Source organism: Pseudopodoces humilis, chromosome 6 (assembly GCF_049639895.1).
Source record: "Pseudopodoces humilis isolate 2021_Gansu_Grassland_sample_001 chromosome 6, ASM4963989v1, whole genome shotgun sequence".
NCBI classification, from domain to species: Eukaryota; Metazoa; Chordata; class Aves; order Passeriformes; family Paridae; genus Pseudopodoces; species Pseudopodoces humilis.
This window is the reverse complement of record NC_142205.1, coordinates 57,647,236-57,667,225: the sequence shown is the minus strand read 5'-3', so window position 1 is coordinate 57,667,225 and position 19,990 is coordinate 57,647,236. Positions and strand designations below refer to the sequence as shown.

General features: G+C 39.5%; 1 protein-coding gene across 1 annotated transcript; it reads right to left on the bottom strand.

Moving 5' to 3' along the window:
* Positions 1-1,818: 1,818 nt before the first annotated feature.
* Positions 1,819-11,721, bottom strand: TMEM184C (transmembrane protein 184C). Its single transcript, XM_005525594.3, has 10 exons — positions 11,432-11,721; positions 9,473-9,603; positions 9,339-9,375; positions 8,372-8,577; positions 7,384-7,458; positions 6,531-6,624; positions 5,466-5,578; positions 4,674-4,773; positions 4,046-4,217; positions 1,819-3,625 (listed from the first exon to the last, which is right to left on the bottom strand). Exons 1-10 carry the CDS (start codon positions 11,546-11,548, stop codon positions 3,333-3,335), a joined length of 1,338 nt encoding a protein of 445 aa, XP_005525651.1. The 5' UTR covers positions 11,549-11,721; the 3' UTR covers positions 1,819-3,332.
* Between the last annotated feature and the right edge of the window lie 8,269 nt (positions 11,722-19,990).

Below are 19,990 nucleotides of genomic sequence, written 5' to 3'. Positions count from 1 at the left end.
TGCGAGGCCACCAACCAAGAGGGGAGAAGGAGAAGAAGCAGCAGCTCCATCTGGGTGATGGCGGAATTCCCTTCTCCCAGCCGCAACAGCTCTGAGAGTGTCTCCTTCTCCAGCCCAAGAAACCAGCCAGCCCCCAGCTGCCCCCACCCTCCCCCTGGGCCCAGCCAAATTCCCTGTGATTCTCAAGAACCCACCAAGTACCATCAATCTGGTCTTCCTGAAACTAATGGGCAAAAAATTCCATAGGTGAGGTGGAACAAAAGGACACCCAACCCCCAACAACTCTTCATGAGGTCAAATGTTTCAGATAGTTTAACTTATTTCTATCTATCAATTTCTATTTATTTCTATCAAGTTTGCTCAGTTAACTTCAGGGACTGTTAGATCTGGAGTTGTCCCAGCCTTGCTGAACCTGCACCTGATAAATTGCTGTAATAAAGCTCCTTTTGGAAGGGTGGAGGAAATATCTCCATAAAATAAAAATATTTTATGTTTTTCCAAAGCTGAGGCATGAAGTCATATTTTCTGAAGGTCACTAACTGGATACCATTCTTTATCCAAGGGGTATAATGTATAATGAAATGCAAGTGAATTAGAGTAGGACAGAGGCTTTTGATACTACATAAAAACTAGTATTTCTTAAACCCAAAACCTAAAACCACGATCCAAAAAATTTTAAATTAGTCTGATACAACTAAACCTGGCAGGTACATGGCGATTTCACCAGAGAGCAGTTTTATAGAAAAGTGTTTAGCTTTCTTGTGCAGAAAGACCTCTAATAAAAACAAAAACTTTACAGAGTAGGTTAGGTGTATTTACTAAGATTTTAGTAATTAAGATGAAAGCAAAATGATTTCAAGACAAATGAAAGACATTCTAGTTTCCTTGAGTAAGGCAAGAGCAATCCTCAGGACTTCTGATTAAAAAACTTGGGTAGAGATTTGGCATAAAACAGCAGAAGAATAAATACGGTTAAGAGGAAAATGAACTATCTGCAAATGAACTTTTTATAGAATCATGATAGGTTATGCTGTGGAATGCTGTGGTAGTAGTTTTCAAAAGACAGGGTAGGTATCATTGCAAGATTTCTATTTATTTTTTAAGTTCAGTAGGAGTCTTTAGGGAAAGGTATGATCCTAAAAGCTGCTGCAATTAAAAAAATAACTTTTCTCCCAGAAAAAAAACAAGCAGTAATATTATATTGTGCAAATAGAGTAACTGAATAATAATAATAAAATAACTTAATAGCTTTCGAGAAATACTCTGAAAGAAGTGGCAAAGACACTTAAATAGCTGTTTTCCAATCAAGGTCCCCTCTGAACCTTAGTTTTACACCAAACAGACATAACTTCAAGTTAAAAAGTTTTTTATTAAAAAAAAATAATTCTTCAGAGTGAGGTTTTTGAAGAGCTGGAGCACAGTAGCTAACTCTACTTGCAGCAGCCCTGCTCTCTCAGATATTATTCCTACCCCTGCCCCTTTTTACCTGTATACACACAAGAAATCAGATTATTTCTGGTAGTGGCTGCAGGGGGCACTGAGGTCCCAATGCATTATGAACCTGTACAAGTTGTTTCCTTTCAGAGAAAGCTATTACATGCATAAGGTGATACCTGGGATGAAGCATGGATTAGAAGATTCTGATTCTTCATAAGCCCAAACAAGAATTCCCTTTACAGTACAAGCCATGAAATACTGAAAGCACAAATTCTTTCAGTAGTTCTACATAAGATCCTCTTCTTCCATGAGGACAGTTGTAGTCATGTGTCATTCACACTCTTAAATTACTGTAGCAGCAAATCAAACTGATAGAAGGTAAACAGTTTAAATAAAATCTTTAATTGCTTATTTACAACAAAGGCAATGAGTTGGCAAATTGAAAATCATGATTTTCACTTTCTCACTAACTTCAGATACAGCAAGTACATACTCAGCTATAAAATATGCAGCCTAGTGAGTAAGGCGCAATATTTACATCACACTAGTACTGCAAAAAAAGCACTTAAGATGAATTTACTGACAGCCAGAAGTTAAACATTTATCCTGGAAATGCTAACAATGCTGAAAAAGAAACTTAAGATCTTGCCATTTAAAAAGTAGTGCTCTACTGGTTTGGTTGTTTTTGTCAGATTGAAAACATGCAATAATAGTAAAAATCTGATAATGGGATAAAAACAATTCCTCTCTGACATTGTCAGTTTTTGCAAAGTAACATTTTTATACAAGTGTACTGCTTCTTGGGCTGAAATCTAGTCTTAGTAACTCCAGTATTAAGACTAGCTACATAGTTTTACCTCAGCAAAGGTCTTTCTTGGGGGGAAGAAACAGCTATTACATTTGAATCCAGGCTATAGTAGAAGCACAATACAATCACACACAGACACAAATTTAAGAACACAAATTACTACAGACACAAGATAGCCTGCTTTAACAGCTTAAATAAAAACTTAAGTGTTAAAGAACTTATTGCAGCCCAAAATAAAGAAATCAGTTTTTCTACTTCCTTTTCAATATCCTTCGTTCCCTTTCCATGTATTTTAAGGTAGTAACCATTACTTGTATTTTAGAAGGATAGGGAAAAGAATAGTCATGGTAAAGTATTAATCCAAAACCATCCTGGCTGTCTCTTCTGGATACAAAAGACTTACAAACTATGAGCCTCAAGGACAACAGACACACCAACCCTATCATCTGTGCATGGGCTTTGATAGCAAGGCCTGCAGGGAATGTTCTCTTTGTAGAGGTTCTTTACTAATGCTCACTAGTAACTATCTTCATGAAGGGACTTTATTTAGCTATGTAGGAATGGGAAGAAGGTGGCATCTGTACAGAAGCTATCATTTCACCCACACTCCATTCAGCATTGGGTATGGAAGTTAACCATCATTAAGACAAGCAAAATTAACACAAATAGTTTTTGCTACTGCTCTCCTTAAATTACATTCTTTTAGTTAGGCTTTCCCATTGCTAGTAGTACTTGCACTTCATTTTTATATGAGCAGAGGATTTTTTCAAATGTTTCTTTTGCACTAATGAAATTCGGTGAAATTTTGATATGATGTGGAAGCATTTAGCAGTTTAAGGAGTTGATGCTTAAAGTTATACAGAAACCTTTACAGTGTGCGTGTTTCATATCCATGGGGTACTTGCAGATGTTCACATCCATTACAGATTCTGGATTCAGATGACAGTTACAGCCATACCATATCCTCTTCATGTCCACGCAGCACCTTTTCTAAGCTTTTCAACTTTCATCCTTAATAGCACATGTTAACAGGACACATGTGGCAAGTATGTAACGACTTCTTGACACATTCAAAGAAGAGGTGAGTTTAACTTTTATCCAAAGCTTTCTCTGCCAAGTTGTTCTCTAGTTCAGGTGATTCCTCAGCATCCTGACTGGCGGAGGGGTTAAAAATCCCATCAACTGCAGGGGCTGTCGTTGGTGTTGTGAGAGGAGTCACAGTATGTCCAAACCCCTGATAGTGACCCATGGGTGAAGATGGCATTGAAGAAGCATCAGAAATTGGGTCTTGAGTAGATGAAGACAGTAAACTTGTATGCTCATTTTGTTCATGATCCTCAGCAAAAAACATTTTCCTTGGCTGGCCCAAAACTGTCCTCCCTAGAATTATGTGAAATGAAAAGGTTTTTTAATCCTTCCAACACCAGTCTTTGAACATATCAACTCTAAAACAGTCATGTTAAATTAGAAGATGAGTCTTTGTTTTGTATTGGTTTTACATGGGCATCGTTAATTTTAATAAAGAAAATTATGTCTTTCAATTTAAGAGAAAAACAAAGTACATTCCTTTACTTACCTAACCTTTTCTTTTTAAAAGAAAAATTAAAAACTAGACTAAATCAATCAGGAACTCTGCAAAGGAAAAACAGTCAGATAAACTATGAAATCCTCTAGGGATGCAGCTGCCACTGATTTGGTAATAGAATGTTCTCAGGCTACTATAAAGGTGGCAATAGTGTGACATGAAGCTGGAAATACAGATTCTGTTGATAGATAGTTCAAATCTTGTCTGTTACTTACCCACATTTCGAACCTGTTCAGAGATATCTGCCCTTAGATCAGAAATATCCCACATTGCAAGGAAGGAGTCAAAGCATGAGCCTTCTTCAGCTTCTTGAACATAGGGTTTATAGGAAAAACTGTAGTGATGTGCAATAGCAGCCAGAAACATCTCCACACAAATGATAAAATCCTGTAATGACAGAGATACTGACTTAATCATTCATAACTGGAGAAAAATAGTTCTGGCTTTCTTCTACAACTGAAACACTGCAATTGCCCTGAGATACTGACATTAGCTACTTTTCCACCAGGATATTCTTGGCAGCTTTCAGAGAGCTATACATACAGGACTTGATTTAAACATATTTTAACAAGCAGCAGCTTTAAAATGAATACCTGCAAGAAGAAATGCAAGGCTATCCAGACACATTTCACTGAGGCACATTCCTTCTGCCCAGTACATGGATATAGAAGTGCGGAGCGTAAAACTCACATGGGCTTGGCTGAAACTTAGCCCAGCTTAAAATAAATCATTACTAATCAAGCCTGTGTTAATTACAGTGAGTATGATAATATTTCCTTGAGATCAGCTATGTCATCTTATACATATAACCACTCCTCCCCAGAAATAACCATCTGCTCCTACCTGTAAACCTGTAGCCACAGCTTCCACACTCTGCCAATCCCAGGTGTGTTTCTCAGAAATAACACCAACTTTCACCAGCAATGCAATGAGCACAGCCTGCCTATAAAGAGAATTTATTATAAGAAGTATTTGTATTAGAATTGTAACAGTAATGCAAAAAATCTGCAAGCAAATCTGGTCATACATATACATAGGAAGAATCTTAAAAAAAAACCTTTTCTGTTTATATACTTAGATTTTAAGAGGAAGAAACAAACTTAACAAGAGATGTCATCCATCCCTGACCCTGAAGACCAACAGAATGAACAGAGAACCAAAGGAGAGTTTGTTGTTCCAGTCAGTTATTAGAACAAGTTGCTTCTCTTTCAGGATGTTGCTGTAGCTCAGGGAGTAATGCTCTGATAGTCACATATACTCCCTCACTAGCAGCTAAGTGTGAGCAATGCCCAAACAGCAATTTTTATTTAACTTACAGTAACTTATTTTGAAAAAGTATTTTTTTTACTTTTAAAAGAAAAAAAAAGTTTTTATATATACAATAACTGCAAGTGCAGATTCTAAAATAAGTTCTGTTCTTGAGAATCACCTTGCAAAAGAGCAAGTCTAAAAAATAATCTTAAGTAAACAAGACTGCTCTCTCCAAAATATTAGTACCCTCTTCCCCTCACTGCAGCTCACTAGGATTATGGGTAGATACTTTAAGGCTTCTAACCTCAGTAACAAATCCAGACTTTTTAGCTCTTTTATGAACCGCCCTGAGAGCAAGAAGTAATAAGTGAAAAATCCACTTACCAGAAAGAAACAAAAACTACCATCTTCACACAAAGGAACTTGCCAACAGGCTGGATAGGATTCAGTTCCTCACGCAGTACTTTATAAAACAGCACCAGACAATACATGGCAAACTGACAAAGAAAAGAAAATGAATGAAAGGTTTCAAATCCTTGTTTATTTTGTGAGGGAGTTGTGTTACACCACCTCTACAGTTAAAATATGTATCACAGTATGATACAACCTGAAAATGCTATCTGTTTTTTTAAAAAAGAGACTTTGGTTTTATGGAATCTTTGCCTTTCTGTTTTAAAGCACTTCCTTTTTTTTTTTATTCCTGAAATTCCGGTAATTTCAACCAGGACACAGAGGTTCATGCTGCTGCTGGGACTGTTGTCACAGCAGAAAGCAATTACAGCTCCTTCTGTGACAGTCACCCATCAAACACAGCGGTGGCAGTAAGAGGAGGACAGAATTTCCAAATTATCCCAGTTGTTATGCTGTTCTGACTCCTGCTGCTGTTGCCAAGAGAAGTAAAACCAATCCTTGGACTCCAAAATGAAACTCTCAATTTAAGGGGCTGACATCTTACCCTGACATTATCTGACAGCTGACCCAACAAGAAAAGGTGTTGGGCAGGCCAGACTCTCAGCACTGCAGACACCATTTTCTTTTTTCCCTGTGAATGTTATCACCATTTTTAACACAGAATTTTTAACATATTGATTCTTTGTATGAGTGCCGGGAGGAAGCTCTGGGGGCAAGTGGAATCATCTCTTACCAGAGAGGGTAAGTCTGCAGCTCTAATGCCTAGGCCATACCACCTCACCCATCAAATAATCTGGGATAGAAAGGTACTTGCTTTATGGAGCTTCATAGTAAAAATAATGAAAGTTTTAGATTATCTGGTTTTCCCATGTTTTTCATACATAATATTTAACAGGCAGCAATTTTGACTTACAATGGAAACTATTCTACGTGTAAGAATTAACAGACATTAACACAATCACTGGCAACAGTTGGCATAGAAGATTCACATAATACTGATGAATTCAAAGAGCAGAAAGATGTACTCCTGATACTCACTAGTTGTGACATGTTGTTAAGTATAACCAGGTAAGTCCATGCATTGTTGAAGCTGAAGTTTCCTTCATCATACACTCCCACTAGTTCACAAATTCTGGAAGAATTTTTAGAATAATCACTATGGAGTAACAGATCATCTCCCTCAAGTGCTACATCTTCACTATATCAATCAATCCTTAGAAAACCTCTTCTGGTACTCAAATATAGGCACTGGGGGCCTGCACAAGAATCTGTTTCCAACAGCACACACACACACACATATATATATATAATATAGAAACATCAATATGGAAATTTATTGTGAGTAGCAACTTTTTCCACAGTCCCACAGAATTAACACTAATGACCATCAATGATCATGAAATTAAGCTTTCAGCATCATCATGCATGACTGCCTACTGTTCCTTTACAAATACAGGCTATATGATATGAAGGCACACAGTCAAGCTTGTCACATGCGAAGTTCAAACATTTTTAGAAGTTACATGAAACCTGCCTTTAAAAATACTCATTTGTTTAAGCTGATGCAAAAAGGGAGGAGGAAAAAAGAATCTAAAAATTAAGAGATCATAAAAATGTGTTTCCCACCCCAACAGTACTTCACATTCTAAGCCACTGATTACAGAAGCTGGCATTAAGTATTTATGATTTCAATTCTGCAAAAGGTCATTTGCTATAGGGAAAGTCATAAAGGAATCACAGGTTGATTCAAATTGTTGGGACCCATTTAGCATGTAATACAAGTCTGCTTTCAAACTGCCTTGATCCTATACAAAGAACATGAAAATTCTTTCCAGTGTAACTCAGGATCATATCCTGAAGATCAATATTAATTATTTATCAGTGTACTTACAAAGCAATAATGGTAGTAAATGGTCTGACAACAGTGTACTGCAAAACACCCAGTTTACATCTAAATAATAAAACTCTGAAAAAGAAACACAAAATTAATTGCACAAGGATTTAAATACAACTCATTTATGGAAAATTCCTATTCTCAGTATATATCCTAAGGTAAATTTTAATTTTATGACTCTTTCAACTTCTGCATCCAGGACTTCAGATGTTACAGTATATGGTGTGTATACACAAAATACACAAAACAGCTGGATTTTTACAGACACATTACACGAAATACTCAACAATTCACTTATTTTAGCCATGAAAAGCTTCCAGCTGGGCTAAATAAAGATAATGCAAGTTTTGCTATGCTTGAATCATAATAATTGCCCTAAACACTTAAGAGAACCAAAGCTCTTTTCCCACTATGGCAAACTGTATAAAGAAGCTGTGACCACTGAGGCCCACCTTCTCCTCCCCTCACCCCAAACAGCTTTATCAAAATCAAAATCTCCTAAGAGAGAGAGACAGAGAGAGAGAGAGGGAGGGAGAGAGAGAGAGATATTTTATCAGTTTAAGCATTCAGAAATAAACAGTTTAGGTGCATAAGGTGCCTTTCACCCTTCACCTGAAGTAAAAACAACAGGCTACCCAGTCTGCTCCTAATTCCACATGAGGCTTTTGGCAAATATTTTCTGATAGCAAAAGAAGCAGATTACAGGAGACCTTTTTTAAATATTTTTCAAAAATAAGAAAGTTTCCTTCAGCACCCCCTTAGTCAATCAATCCATGTTAGTAACTAAGTCCAATTCACAGGATGTTTTATAGCTTGATTGTCACTCGTCCACAGCTGCTTTCAGCAGAGGTTCACAGTTGATCAAACACATACAAACCATAAACCGACTCCGTCAAGCAGCAAAAGTTATGCTGCTAAATATGAAAACTAAATGTTTGGATCTGCCTACACAGCATAAAGCTTGAAGATGTCATCATATACTCACTCTCCCATAGCCCACGATGGACAGCAACAGAGAGGGGGCAGATGCCTCTGCTGATCTTTTGCTTCTATTATTAACACGAGGTTTGGGTACCGGTTGGTTAGGTAATTTGAAAGAAAAACCATAAAGTTATAGATGACATAAGCTTCATAGCATTCTCGACATGTATCCACATATATTGCAATCTTGGGGTATTTCAAAGCTATCCACTGCAAGAAGAGAGGTAGACAAAAGGTTACGTGCAAGAAACACAAAAAGGATTCCAGCGACAACACCGGTTCAGCAAGCCCTTGTGCCAGCAGGCACTGATCAAACAGGGCTGGGAGCACTGGGCTAAGGGGAGAGCAATGCTACAGCTACAAAGTAACATTCTATAAAACACGCACAAAACTCCAGATTCCAATGGTAGCAGCCAAATTGCTGAGTTTCAAAGAAAGAGTGCAAAAAGGGATTTTTTATTTTTAGCGGAACTGTGGTTATGCATCAACTGTCAGAGCTCTCAGTTTCTGACTATCACAGTGCTGCTGTACTGTGCAAAGGATGTTATCCTTTGTCCCCTGAACCAAAAGGGAATCATTTTAGCACTAAGCATAACTCAGGAAAGAATTCTAGTAGTAAGCCTAACTTGGGTAAGGAAGGTACAGAACTGAATTTTGAGGCAGCTCTTGGGTCAGCCCAGTTTCCACTTCTGCTAATAAGATGGAAGGGCCAAAAGCAGGCTCCTGTAATACCCTCTCCACATCCATCATAAAGGACACCCAAGGACAGGTTATCAAAAGAAACCCCAAATCTCCAGAAGAAGAGTAAGTATGACGAGAACTATGCTCCTGACATACTTCATAAACAGGAATGCCCAGAAGTTTCTAGGACTACCCCCTCCATGCAGCTTCTGCCATGACACTGTTTTCCCTCCCTCCCACAACAAACAGAATTTACTTGATTGAGCTGGTAACAGTAAGAGAACACTTACACTGTCTAAACTGTAAATCGGCACCATCCACAGAATCCTGTTACAACAACAAAAGAACATTTTATATTACTAGAACTATTTTTAGTCTGAATTAAATCCAGTATTTGTAACATAGGTACAATGTGAAATATTACCTTATTATTGGTTTCTGTAATTCAGGTTGAGTATAATGGACTAAGTGTTGTAGTATCCCCCAGAGAGATATTGGTATAGTCATTAGCAGAAATATCCCAGCGATAAACCATGCCTTGGTATGAATTCCAACCTTGCAAGATCAAAGTTCCAGTCTTAATACTTTCAAGTATTTACAAGTACACAAAACATTCCATAAAAACAGAGTAATGCCTAGTACTTAATTTACTGAAACCCACAACAGATTCCTTGCTTTATGTATGGAACTTGTCTTGATTCACCGCTGCATTATAAAGTTTCTGAAAACCTGTGGATTTAAAAACTTTTTTTAGCTTTATAATCAAGTTCCAAATAGTAATGAATTAGTTTTTATTTAACAAACTGAAATAGATATACATGCTGATACATAAAACCACAATGTCTGCTAAAATACAGTGCTGAAATTTTAAACCAAAGCTCTCTGATAAACAACTAATAATCCTAAGTACCAAAACCTGAGAAACATAGGAGACCCTTCTCAGTTTCCTCTTGAAAAGGAATCAAGAGAAATCTTGAAAGGGCATCAGAGAAAAGATGAGAATCTTTTCTCTGATGCCCTACTTTATATCAGCATCCGATATCTCCTGTTGTTTTCTGGTTTTACTTCTGATCAGTTTCCCTACAAGTATCAAGACAAGACTTAATGGTATAAACTTGGATATAAACATCTATTGTGCTGAACATGCATTATGCATCAGAACAGGAACTCAAACCTGAAAATTTTAAACACATTCAAGACAGATCTCACTGCCATTAAGTCCTGAAAATTATACCCTGAGAAATGCCTACCTCCAGGGGCATAGACCTGTATCACATTGAAAAATACATATATTTTAAGGTTAAAATTTTACTTCTTGTTAGAGAAGCTATGTGATCATATGTGTGTGTAATTCACACACCATGGTAATGGTATCACCAGCATGAAAGAGTAGCTTCTCTATCCATAGAGATGCTCTATTAAATTCTCCCAAAACAGACAGAAACACCTTTATGAATGCCAGTACTAGTACTAAGTTTCAAAATCTAAGTTCTGGGATGAACTTATGGAGAGAGTCAGTCTCTTCCTGGTGGTGCCCAGCAATAGGATAAGAGGCAACGGGCAGAAACTGATGCCCATTGCTCAGGAAGTTTCACCTGACCATGAGGAAGAACTTCTTTGCTATGCAGGGACCACACACTGGAACAGATCATCCAGTGAGGGTGTGGAGTCTCCTCTGCTGGAGATATCCAAGAACTGTCTTGACACAATCCAATGCCATGTGCTCTGGGATGATCCTGCTGGAGCACAGAGGTCGGACCAGGCGACCCACTGTGGTCCCTTCCAACCTGACTTATTCTGTCACTCTGTCACTCTTGGCTGACTCTAATTTTTTCAGAATTGTGCCAATTGCTCAAACACCAACTGTTATGGAAATAGAAGGGGAAGAAACCACTGCCCTGTTCCTTAGAAGTTCACTAGGGCTTTAGCAGCAGGACAAATGTGTACAGCAGCACCATGGCCCTTCTCTACCCTCTCCTTTATTGGAGTGGGTCAGATTGGAAGGGACCACAGTAGGTCATCTGGTCCAACCTCCATGCTCCAGCGGGGTCATCCCAGAGCACATGGCACGGGATTGTGTCCAGACTGTTCTTGAACATGTTCAGCAGGGGAAACTCCACACCCTCACTAGACAATCTGTTCCAGTGTGCAATCACTGCACAGTAAAGAAGTTCTTCCTCATATTCAGATGGAACTTCCTGTGCATCAGTTTCTGCCCATTGCCTCTTGTCCTATTGCTCAGCACCACCAAGCAGAGCCTGGATCCAACCTCCTGGCACCCGTGATTTCGATACTTTTATACACTGACGAGGTAACACATTTCCCCGCCGCATCCCTGCCCGGGGCCGAGCCCGCTGCCAGCGGCCCCGGCCGCGCCCCTCACCTCCAGCTTCTGCAGCTCCCACACGCAGAGCGGCACCACCACCAGCAGCCCCACGATGTAGAGCAGCACCACGAGCGGCCGGATCCATCGCCGCCAGTTCCCGCAGGTGCACGGCATGGCCGCGGCGCCGCCGCCAGCGCTCCTCGCACCGACCTCAGCGGGCCGGCAGCCCCTGAGGAGTGCGCATCACCGGCGGGACCGCCGCCTCGGTTGCGTCTCTCGGTTGCGTCTCCCGGCCGCGCTCCGTATCCCGGCTCGGCCCCGTCCCGCCCCGGCGCTCCCAGCCCTGCCCTGCCCTGCCCCGCTCACGCCCCCGTGGCGCTTCCGCCCGGCACCGCTTCCGGCTTCCCCGATGGCCTCTCTGATTGGCTCCTCTCCCTGCCCATCACCGCTGCCCCGCCCACCGGGGGCCAGCCAGGGGGAACCGCGCGGCCGTGCCCCCCTCAGCTCCGAGAGGGTTGGTGTGCTCCACCCGCCACCCCCCCCCCCCCCCGCCGCCGGCAGTGGGCTGTGCCACGTTCCCCGAGCCGCTGGAGCTGAGGGAATGGAGGGAATGGGCGGCAGGGATTGTGCGGGAGCGGCAGCGGTGCCGGCTGAAGCGGAGCCGCTGCTCTACCTGCGCTCAGCACAGCCCCTGCCTCAGCCGCCTCCCCTGGGAGCCGCCCGGGGTGAGCAATGCCCGGGAGAGCCGCGCATCGCAGTGCCAGGCACGGATTGCGACACAGCCGAGACGTGCTCCAGCGGGCACACCAATAATGCAAAATAATTCAAAATAGGTGTTAAACTTCAACTATTTGTTGAGCGTTTGTTTTCGTGTTTTGGGAGCGCCGTCTAAAAGCTGCTAAATTGCCAGCTAAGCCCGTAGCAGTCAGTGGCAAAGACGGGCCCTCAGGTGAGGAACTAAGTTAGGACCGCTGGTGATAACAAGGCCAAATGTCCCAGGAGCTGGAGCTCCGAAGTCTTGCAAGGAGGCAAATGCAGATTTTACTTTGAGGCGTCACTAAAACGTGCTGGAAGAACCCCCATGAATGAAGAGGTACTAAGGACCAGGATCTTTTATTTCTGTGTAAAAGTTGTAATTGGCAGCTAAGAGACGGGGTCAGTTTCCCAAGCATTGTGTGGGCTGTCGGTGAGCGAGCAGCGCTGTGCGGCACTAATTCCATCTCCAGAACACACGTATTCTTCCTGGTTTTCAGCGGGAAGCTACTTGTAAAATACTGGAAAAAAACAAATTGAAAGAGTTCGCCTTCACTAAATATTAGGGCTTCTAGTACTAGAGAAAGTAACAAAGCTACTCCCCAGAACTTGCAGATGACAGCTGTACTAGCAGCATTCCCTGCTACTGGAAAATCTGATGTGAATTATTGTTGATGTCAATCATTATGTACATTGTGCTCTCATGAATTTCAAATTTATTTAAAGGAGAGTTATGTCAAAATATAATAAACTAGGATTATTCCTTAGCATGTGGAAGCCTATAAAACATTTACTAAATTAAAATGGCAGAGAAAATAGACTATTTTATAATTATTATTGGAAAACTATGTGGTATTTATTATTTATGAAATACTTTTTTATTTGTATGCCATTTGTTTCATAGGTTTCATAATTTTTTGTTGTTGCTTTGTGTTATGCAAGTGCAGATGCATGGTGATAACTAGGGGCTGTTCCTCTTGCCTGATCATAATTTCCTTGTGAGGTGGACAGTAAGGACTAAATTCAAATTCTCATACAGTGAAAAGTCAGAGATTTCCCCTCATTTATGGTGGTCCTTACTGTCAGCCCTTTGATATCACATCCAACAGCAAACACCTGATCAGACCACTCTCCTCTCTGGTGCTTACACCACCAACCTTTCTAGAGCATTTTTATTTCGTTTTATTAAAACTTAATGAGGGTTAAAAACTCGATTTAATTTCTTTTTTCTTTTCCATCACTATTTCTCTGTCAGAGGGCTGTCACCAGTTACAAGAAATTGATCTTTGTTACGGAAATGTTGCCACCACATTCTGATTTCTTCCTTGTTTCTTTTGGGGGTGCTCATGCTAGAGAGTGATTGCGTTTTGGAGCTAGAAGCCTCTGTAAGCAGTAGCTTGGGTGGTAACTTTAGATGCAATTTCTTTGTTCTCTTGGTCACTCAGATTTGTGCATGTTAATTAGCTGGGGACTTTTTAGCTGCCTTCATAGGTCCCTTCAAACCTCAACCATTCGGATTATGGCATTCGTGGGAATAAAACTGCTGCCATAATAATATGGTGATGAAATATGGTGGAAAAAGTTGCTACTCGACACCTCTACAATCAAATTTTTCAGCTCAAAGAAAGATTATAGAAACAAATCCCACCCATACCCCATAATCTGTGAAGAAAGAAAACGAATGTGGACCATGATCAGAGGTCCATTCTAACTAAAAATTCTTTCATTAAGCATAAAAATATATTTATTAATTTATAGTAAACTGTATTACCTGAAGAGCACCTTTTCTCCTTTACCTATTATGTGTCCTTCTGTTCAGAAGTTAATAGATTTTTGTTGAAAATTCCTCATGTTAACTGTTTTATTTACAGCAAGGATTCCTGAACACTGGTATGGAAATTATTCCAGAAAATAATCTGGCCTGGTAGAGAAGTGGGCAGTATTGTTGCTTAGGCTGTACCTGCTGCAACAGGTACACTGTCAACGCTCTTTTAGGAAACGTTTGGGGACCGACAAAAAACCCCTCTGTTATCTCTCACCTTGCAACTACAGCTTTAAAATACAGTATGTACCCAGCTGGGGTTGCTAACAAAGCTGAGAGTGCTGGAGCCTCTCCCTTCTTTCACTCCCCTTCTCAGGAGAGAATTTTTGACACCTGCACAGCATTACAGGAAATGATGGATTCGCCTGTAGGTGGGGCACAGGGACTATTTCTGGGCAGCTTTTCCTCTCAGCCAAATTAAGACGTTAGCACTGGCAGTAACACATTGAACGCGAGTCAAGCAGCAGAAGACCATGAGTTCATGTTCAAAAATGGGGATCCTTTTAACTGACTTCTGATTTTTGAGCCTTTGGAAAAGCCACATATTAGTAGCAGAAAATCTGTTTCTCTGATATAATGATTTTAAACACTTTCATCATGAACAAAATACTAAAAATTTATCAGGTGATAAAATTGCCCTGGAACAACTGAAACTGGTTCAAGAAGGGGAAAGAAATATGTGAACCCAAGTACAGAAAGGTCACTGCCTTTCTTCCTTCATTGTATCAGGTTCTGCTGCAGAAGGGTGCTTCCTGCTGTTTTTATTACAGATGTTCAGCAGGCAAATGATGGAATGGAATGGAATGGAATGGAATGGAATGGAATAGAATAGAATAGAATAGAATAGAATAGAATAGAATAGAATAGAATAGAATAGAATAGAATAGAATAGAATAGAATAGAATAGAATAGAATAGAGTAATTTCAGGTGGAAAGGAAACAATCGTCTCTTTGACTACTTCAGTGCTGACCAAAAGTTAAAGTATATTATTAAAGGCCTTGTCCAGACACCTCTGAAACACTGACAGGCTTGGGTCATCAATCAACAAAAACAATCCTGTTCCAGTGTTCCACTCCTCTTTTGTTAAGGAAATGCGTCCTGATGTCCAGTCTAAGCCTGCCCTGATGCAGCTTTGAACCATTCCCAGCTGTCCTATCACTGGATGCCAGGGAGAATAAAACAGCACCTCCCTTTCTACTTCCTCTCTTCAGGAGGCTTTAGAGATTAAGGGGGTCGCTCTTCAACATCTGTTTCTCCAGACTACGTAATCATGGATTTCTTAGGTGCTCCTCATAAGATGTGCCCCCAAACACTCTTCCAGCAAAACTCAGCATATGGAGCCTGTTAAGGATACAGCATTCCATTCACAGGCCTGCTTCTTTAAGAGACAGACGTCACCTCACTTTTCTTGTGGAAAATGCATACTATGAATATGACAACACCAGAGAGTGAGAAATATGCTGAAAGGTTTTGCAGCTATGCAAAACTGTGAACTTACCTGAGAGAAAATATCTTGGAGATTTTCCATGTGTGTATTCCCTACTTCACAACCCTTCCCATATGAAGTCATTTAACAATCTCTAAATGGGACTGTTATAAAATGTGACAGTTAAAATGTGTTTGCTTTCCATTTCCTCTTGATTTTTGTCTGCTCCAACAGACAGCTCTCCAATAGTGCTGCATGCTTGACTGACAAAGTCGCTCATTAAAATGCTGTAATAGATGCATTTTTGATCAGTAAATATATCATTTTATTGATTAACCTAGTGCTTCATAATGTGTGTGTATTACTAACCTTATATTTCCCACCTAAAGCTGCCCTGGTGAAACTGAAGATGTTTTTTCCTATTGGCAAATGAAAACAAAAGAACAAACTACCATTCATTGTATGTTCTGCCTAAAATTGGTTAAGATTATACATATTCAGAAGCATGGTTTTGCTTAAAAGATATATGGAACCAATTGTAAAGTCTTCTGTGTTCCTGAATTATCTCAGTTTTATTAATTGGCACATACTTCCAAATTCCTAACTTCATTCTTTGTCATTCCATATAGGGAAGGAAGAAAAGTGCATGCACTGAATGATGCCACAAGAGTATTTATGCAGCTGTGACTGAAGTATAGTTTAAAAGCCGTGGAATAGTGTGAGTACCCACTAGGATGTGCTGTCGGCCTAAAATTGAAGCCCTGGTATTTAAGAAACTGAAATTGAAAAATTCTTACATGTGATGTAAACATAATCCCCATGGTATTCTCACTTGGATATTTCAGAGAAGTACAAAATACAGGGTATAGTAAGAAAAAGCATGGGGTGGTTGAATGATAGGAAAATTTTCCTATCATGCAACTATCCTTAGTGGGATAGTTATCCTTGAAGTGAGAGTTTCCCAAAGGACTGTCACAGCCATGACCATATTAAATTTATTCATTAATATCTAACATTAGAACTACAGCCAGAAATTTCTGTTGGAAGATATGGTCTCTGTGCTAAGACCTTCTGTGTATATCATATGGCAATAAATTTAACACTTTTACAGAAAAAAACCCAAACAAACAACAAACAAACAAAACCCCCCCAGTGTTCTATAGTGAATTACTCATAGTTTTGGTCTTTTTGCCTGTTGTGAATGTAAACACGTATTAAACAGTGTTCAGCTAGGATTTGTGGATCTTAACTGCTATGTTGTCTTACTGGGTGTAAAGCAAAGTATATTTGTCAAGATACAGAGTTCTGAAAACTGATATGATGGAAATATTTGATACATCATTGCTAAATCTTGTGGTTTGTCATTTCAGTAGTACTGACATTTATCAATTCTGATACTTTAGCCTAGAAATGGTTTCCTATGTAAGAATTTTCCATCACTCGCAACTTTTTAGTGGCCAGCATACTCCAAAATTATGTATGTAGAAAGTAGATTGATAAGATGTGCAAGAGAACTTAGGGAAGGGTCTTCTTGAACTGTTCAAACCTAGAATGTGATATGAGGGCCTTGCTAGCTGACAGTCCTTCCTTTCATGCCAACAACGGTTTTTGCAGGCACCCAGAATTTTAGAATTCCTTTAGCAACAAAGGGAGAAAAAATCTTCCTATTATTTTTCTTCTGGATTTTCCATATTAAAAAATAAAGCAGGAGCATAAAATGTTAAAGATTCCTAAAATACTTCAATGTCAGTGTAGTACAGACAGTGCTTCCAGTGGTGCTGATTAAGTGATCTAATAAGCTTTTTCTTTAATTTGAGTGATTGTCTAACTGATTCATCAGGCTGGTATAATATTAAATCTAGTCTTTACAGTAATTCTTTTCTAACTCCAGACAAAAACTGAGTTTTACTGAAAGTAAGTTTTGGTCATGTGTTCTGAGTTCTTTACCAATCAGTGTTGCTAATAGTCGACTAGAACTGAAAAGTAATGCTGCAAAGTTTTGTGTATACTCTGGAAGATCCCCAGTCTGCAACATAAACCACTTTTAAAGAAAAAGTCCATGGTCAATTAAAACATGTCAACAGCACAACTCTTCTTTCTGAAGAACAAGATTTTTTCTCCTTCTGAGAGCCACGAACTAAGTTCTAGTCTGAGAGACGGGAATTCCTCCATTTTCATTCTGATACTGACTCTGTTGTAGCCTATGGCAATTTATCACAATTTTTTGTGTACGTAAAATGGAAATATTTGCCCATGGGCATGATGAAGATTAATTACTTAATATTTATAAGTCGTTCTGAAAATCAGCATTATGCAGATATTGTGATTATTTCTGAACTGTGGATTCTAATCTGGGATGAGGCCCTGAAAAGGACATAAACAACTGATGTGCAAGTCAGGTGGAATTTAGATGCCCTGGGTCAAAATTGCAGTCATAAAAATCTTTGCACATCTGCCATGAAACCCTGGAGGTTCATAAGGTTGAGTGGAAGCCCTGGAATTTTTTATTATGAGGTGCATTTTGTACTTCAGCAGTGCTCATTTATGCTCTCAAAGGTACTTAAGTCCTAATAGGACTGAGCAGCTTTGTAATTAACTCAGGCTAATACCCTGTAGGTGTCCAGAAATGAGGCATTCCTCTGCATGTCCCCCTGGAGAGTTCAATCCACTAGGTGAGCTCTGAAAATGCTGGCCCCACAGTGGAAAAATATTTCCCTTCAGTCTGTAGCTCTGTGCTTAGTACAGACAGAAATGTGGATGAGGTCCAGGTTTAATTCCCTTGTCTGTCTCAAAGGGTCCAACCTCTCCTTTAGACTATGCTTTAGTCAGCAGGCAGAAGATGTTTTGGAACACAGGAAGGATTCTCTTCTTCTCGACAATTCCACTTTCCAAAGAAAATACTCACTATTCACTGTCAGTGTTTCAGTCTTGCAGTTACGGCACTATTGGTGAAAAAGAGGAATTACTGTGAAATTTCACAGAAAATAGAGAAATATTCAGTTCTGGAGAAGTACAAAAATAGTTGTAGGAGCTGGGACTAGAACCTAGTGCTCTTCAGTGAGTCTGCTCTCTGTACCACATGATGACTTTGTGGGTGCACCAAATGCAAAAAATGTCCTCCATGCTCTGTATAAATACCCTAAACTCTGGACTCAATTATGCAGATGAAAATCAGATGGTGTGGTATTTGGCTGTGCAGTGCTTTGTCTTCTTCCAGTTCTGTCCCAGGTTCAGGCATAGGGATCTGTCAAATATAGAAGGATCAGACTCTTTCTTTCTCTCTTGCCTTGTTTCTCTGTTTCTCTACCAGCTTGTGGTCAGTCCTTAAAATGAGCTGACAAAAAAGATAGTCTGAGCCTGACCTTTTTCTCCAGAAGTCAAAGAGAACTCCTTGTGATGTTCATTAAATTAGAACACAGCTCCAAATATTAATGGAGGAAGATTTTTTGAAGAAGTTTCTTGTATAGAACACATTACCTAAAATTCCTGCATTTCTGCTCTGATTTCTCAAAACTGCTATTCCCAAGTCAATGCCTGCCTCAGTACTTTAAAACAACTTAATTAAAAAGCAATTTCATAATAATTTAAACTCAAATGCTCTTGAGATGTTGTCTATTAAGTGACGGAAAAGACAGACAAAAAAGAGGAAAAGAAAAATAAATAGGCTTTTCTTTCCAGAATACATGAATGCTTGCGCTTTATCCTTGCAAGGACATGTTTAGCAAACATATTTGTAACAGCCTGTGTCTATGACTAGGCAGTCATTGTGGCACAAAATTGTGAAGACAGAGTTTTTGCTTGTTGACAAATGTTCATATTAAGAAACACAGAGTTGGAGCTGCAAAGGGACTTTAATCCCAGCCTATCATGCAGTGATGTGACTGAAAGAAAGTCTTCACACTAAACACATTTCTAAATATCTACAGATAGATAACTATTAGTGGAAAAAAACCCTCATTTTTCAATAATCAGTAAAAATGATAAACCCAAGTACTTTCATTCTAAACCAGCATTTTTGTTTAAAAATGATAATTTTAGAGGCTTTTTTTTTCTGTGCTGCAGCCTAGAAAAATCCATGAAACAGACTGAAACCCCCTGAACTGGGCCCCTAGAAAAAAAAAAAAATAGCTTTTCCATATTTCAAAGTGGCTTTTTAGGCCTCTCGAGTCTTTCTGGCACATCATTCTCAGACCCTTATGGACTGGGATGCTGCCAAACAGCTTTTTTCCCACAAAACTTTAATAAACTTTGAGTGCTGGACAGAAGAGTAGTGCAATTCCCAAAGAGAGATTTCACTACAGGATTCCAAAATGTGTACAGTATAGAAGCTAGCCTCTGAATGAACCCAGCAATACTTTTCCTTGGATTTCTTACAAATACAAGAAATGCAGTTCTGTGTCTTACAATGGTTTAGCATTTTGCTTTTCTGTTACCACCAATATGACTCCTGTTTTATAAATTAGATGTGCTTATCCTAAAGCAAGGATACTTTGATTTTGCCAGACATGAAGCCATACTTATATTTACCTACAACCACATGAAAACACTTCCAACTACAAAGTGTTTAGACACAGAACAAGAAATTTACAGGAGGCAATAAAGAAAGAGCTACAG

Bases quoted from the DNA above. Each gene is read 5' to 3' on its own strand.
- TMEM184C (XM_005525594.3), bottom strand. From the start codon at position 11,548: ATGCCGTGCACCTGCGGGAACTGGCGGCGATGGATCCGGCCGCTCGTG. The intron at 9,604-11,431 runs GTGAGGGGCGCG...TGATCTTGCAAG, and splicing joins GGGAGCTGCAGAAGCTGGAG to GTTGGAATTCATACCAAGGC. The intron at 3,626-4,045 runs GTAAGTAACAGA...ACATAATTCTAG, and splicing joins TGAACAGGTTCGAAATGTGG to GGAGGACAGTTTTGGGCCAG.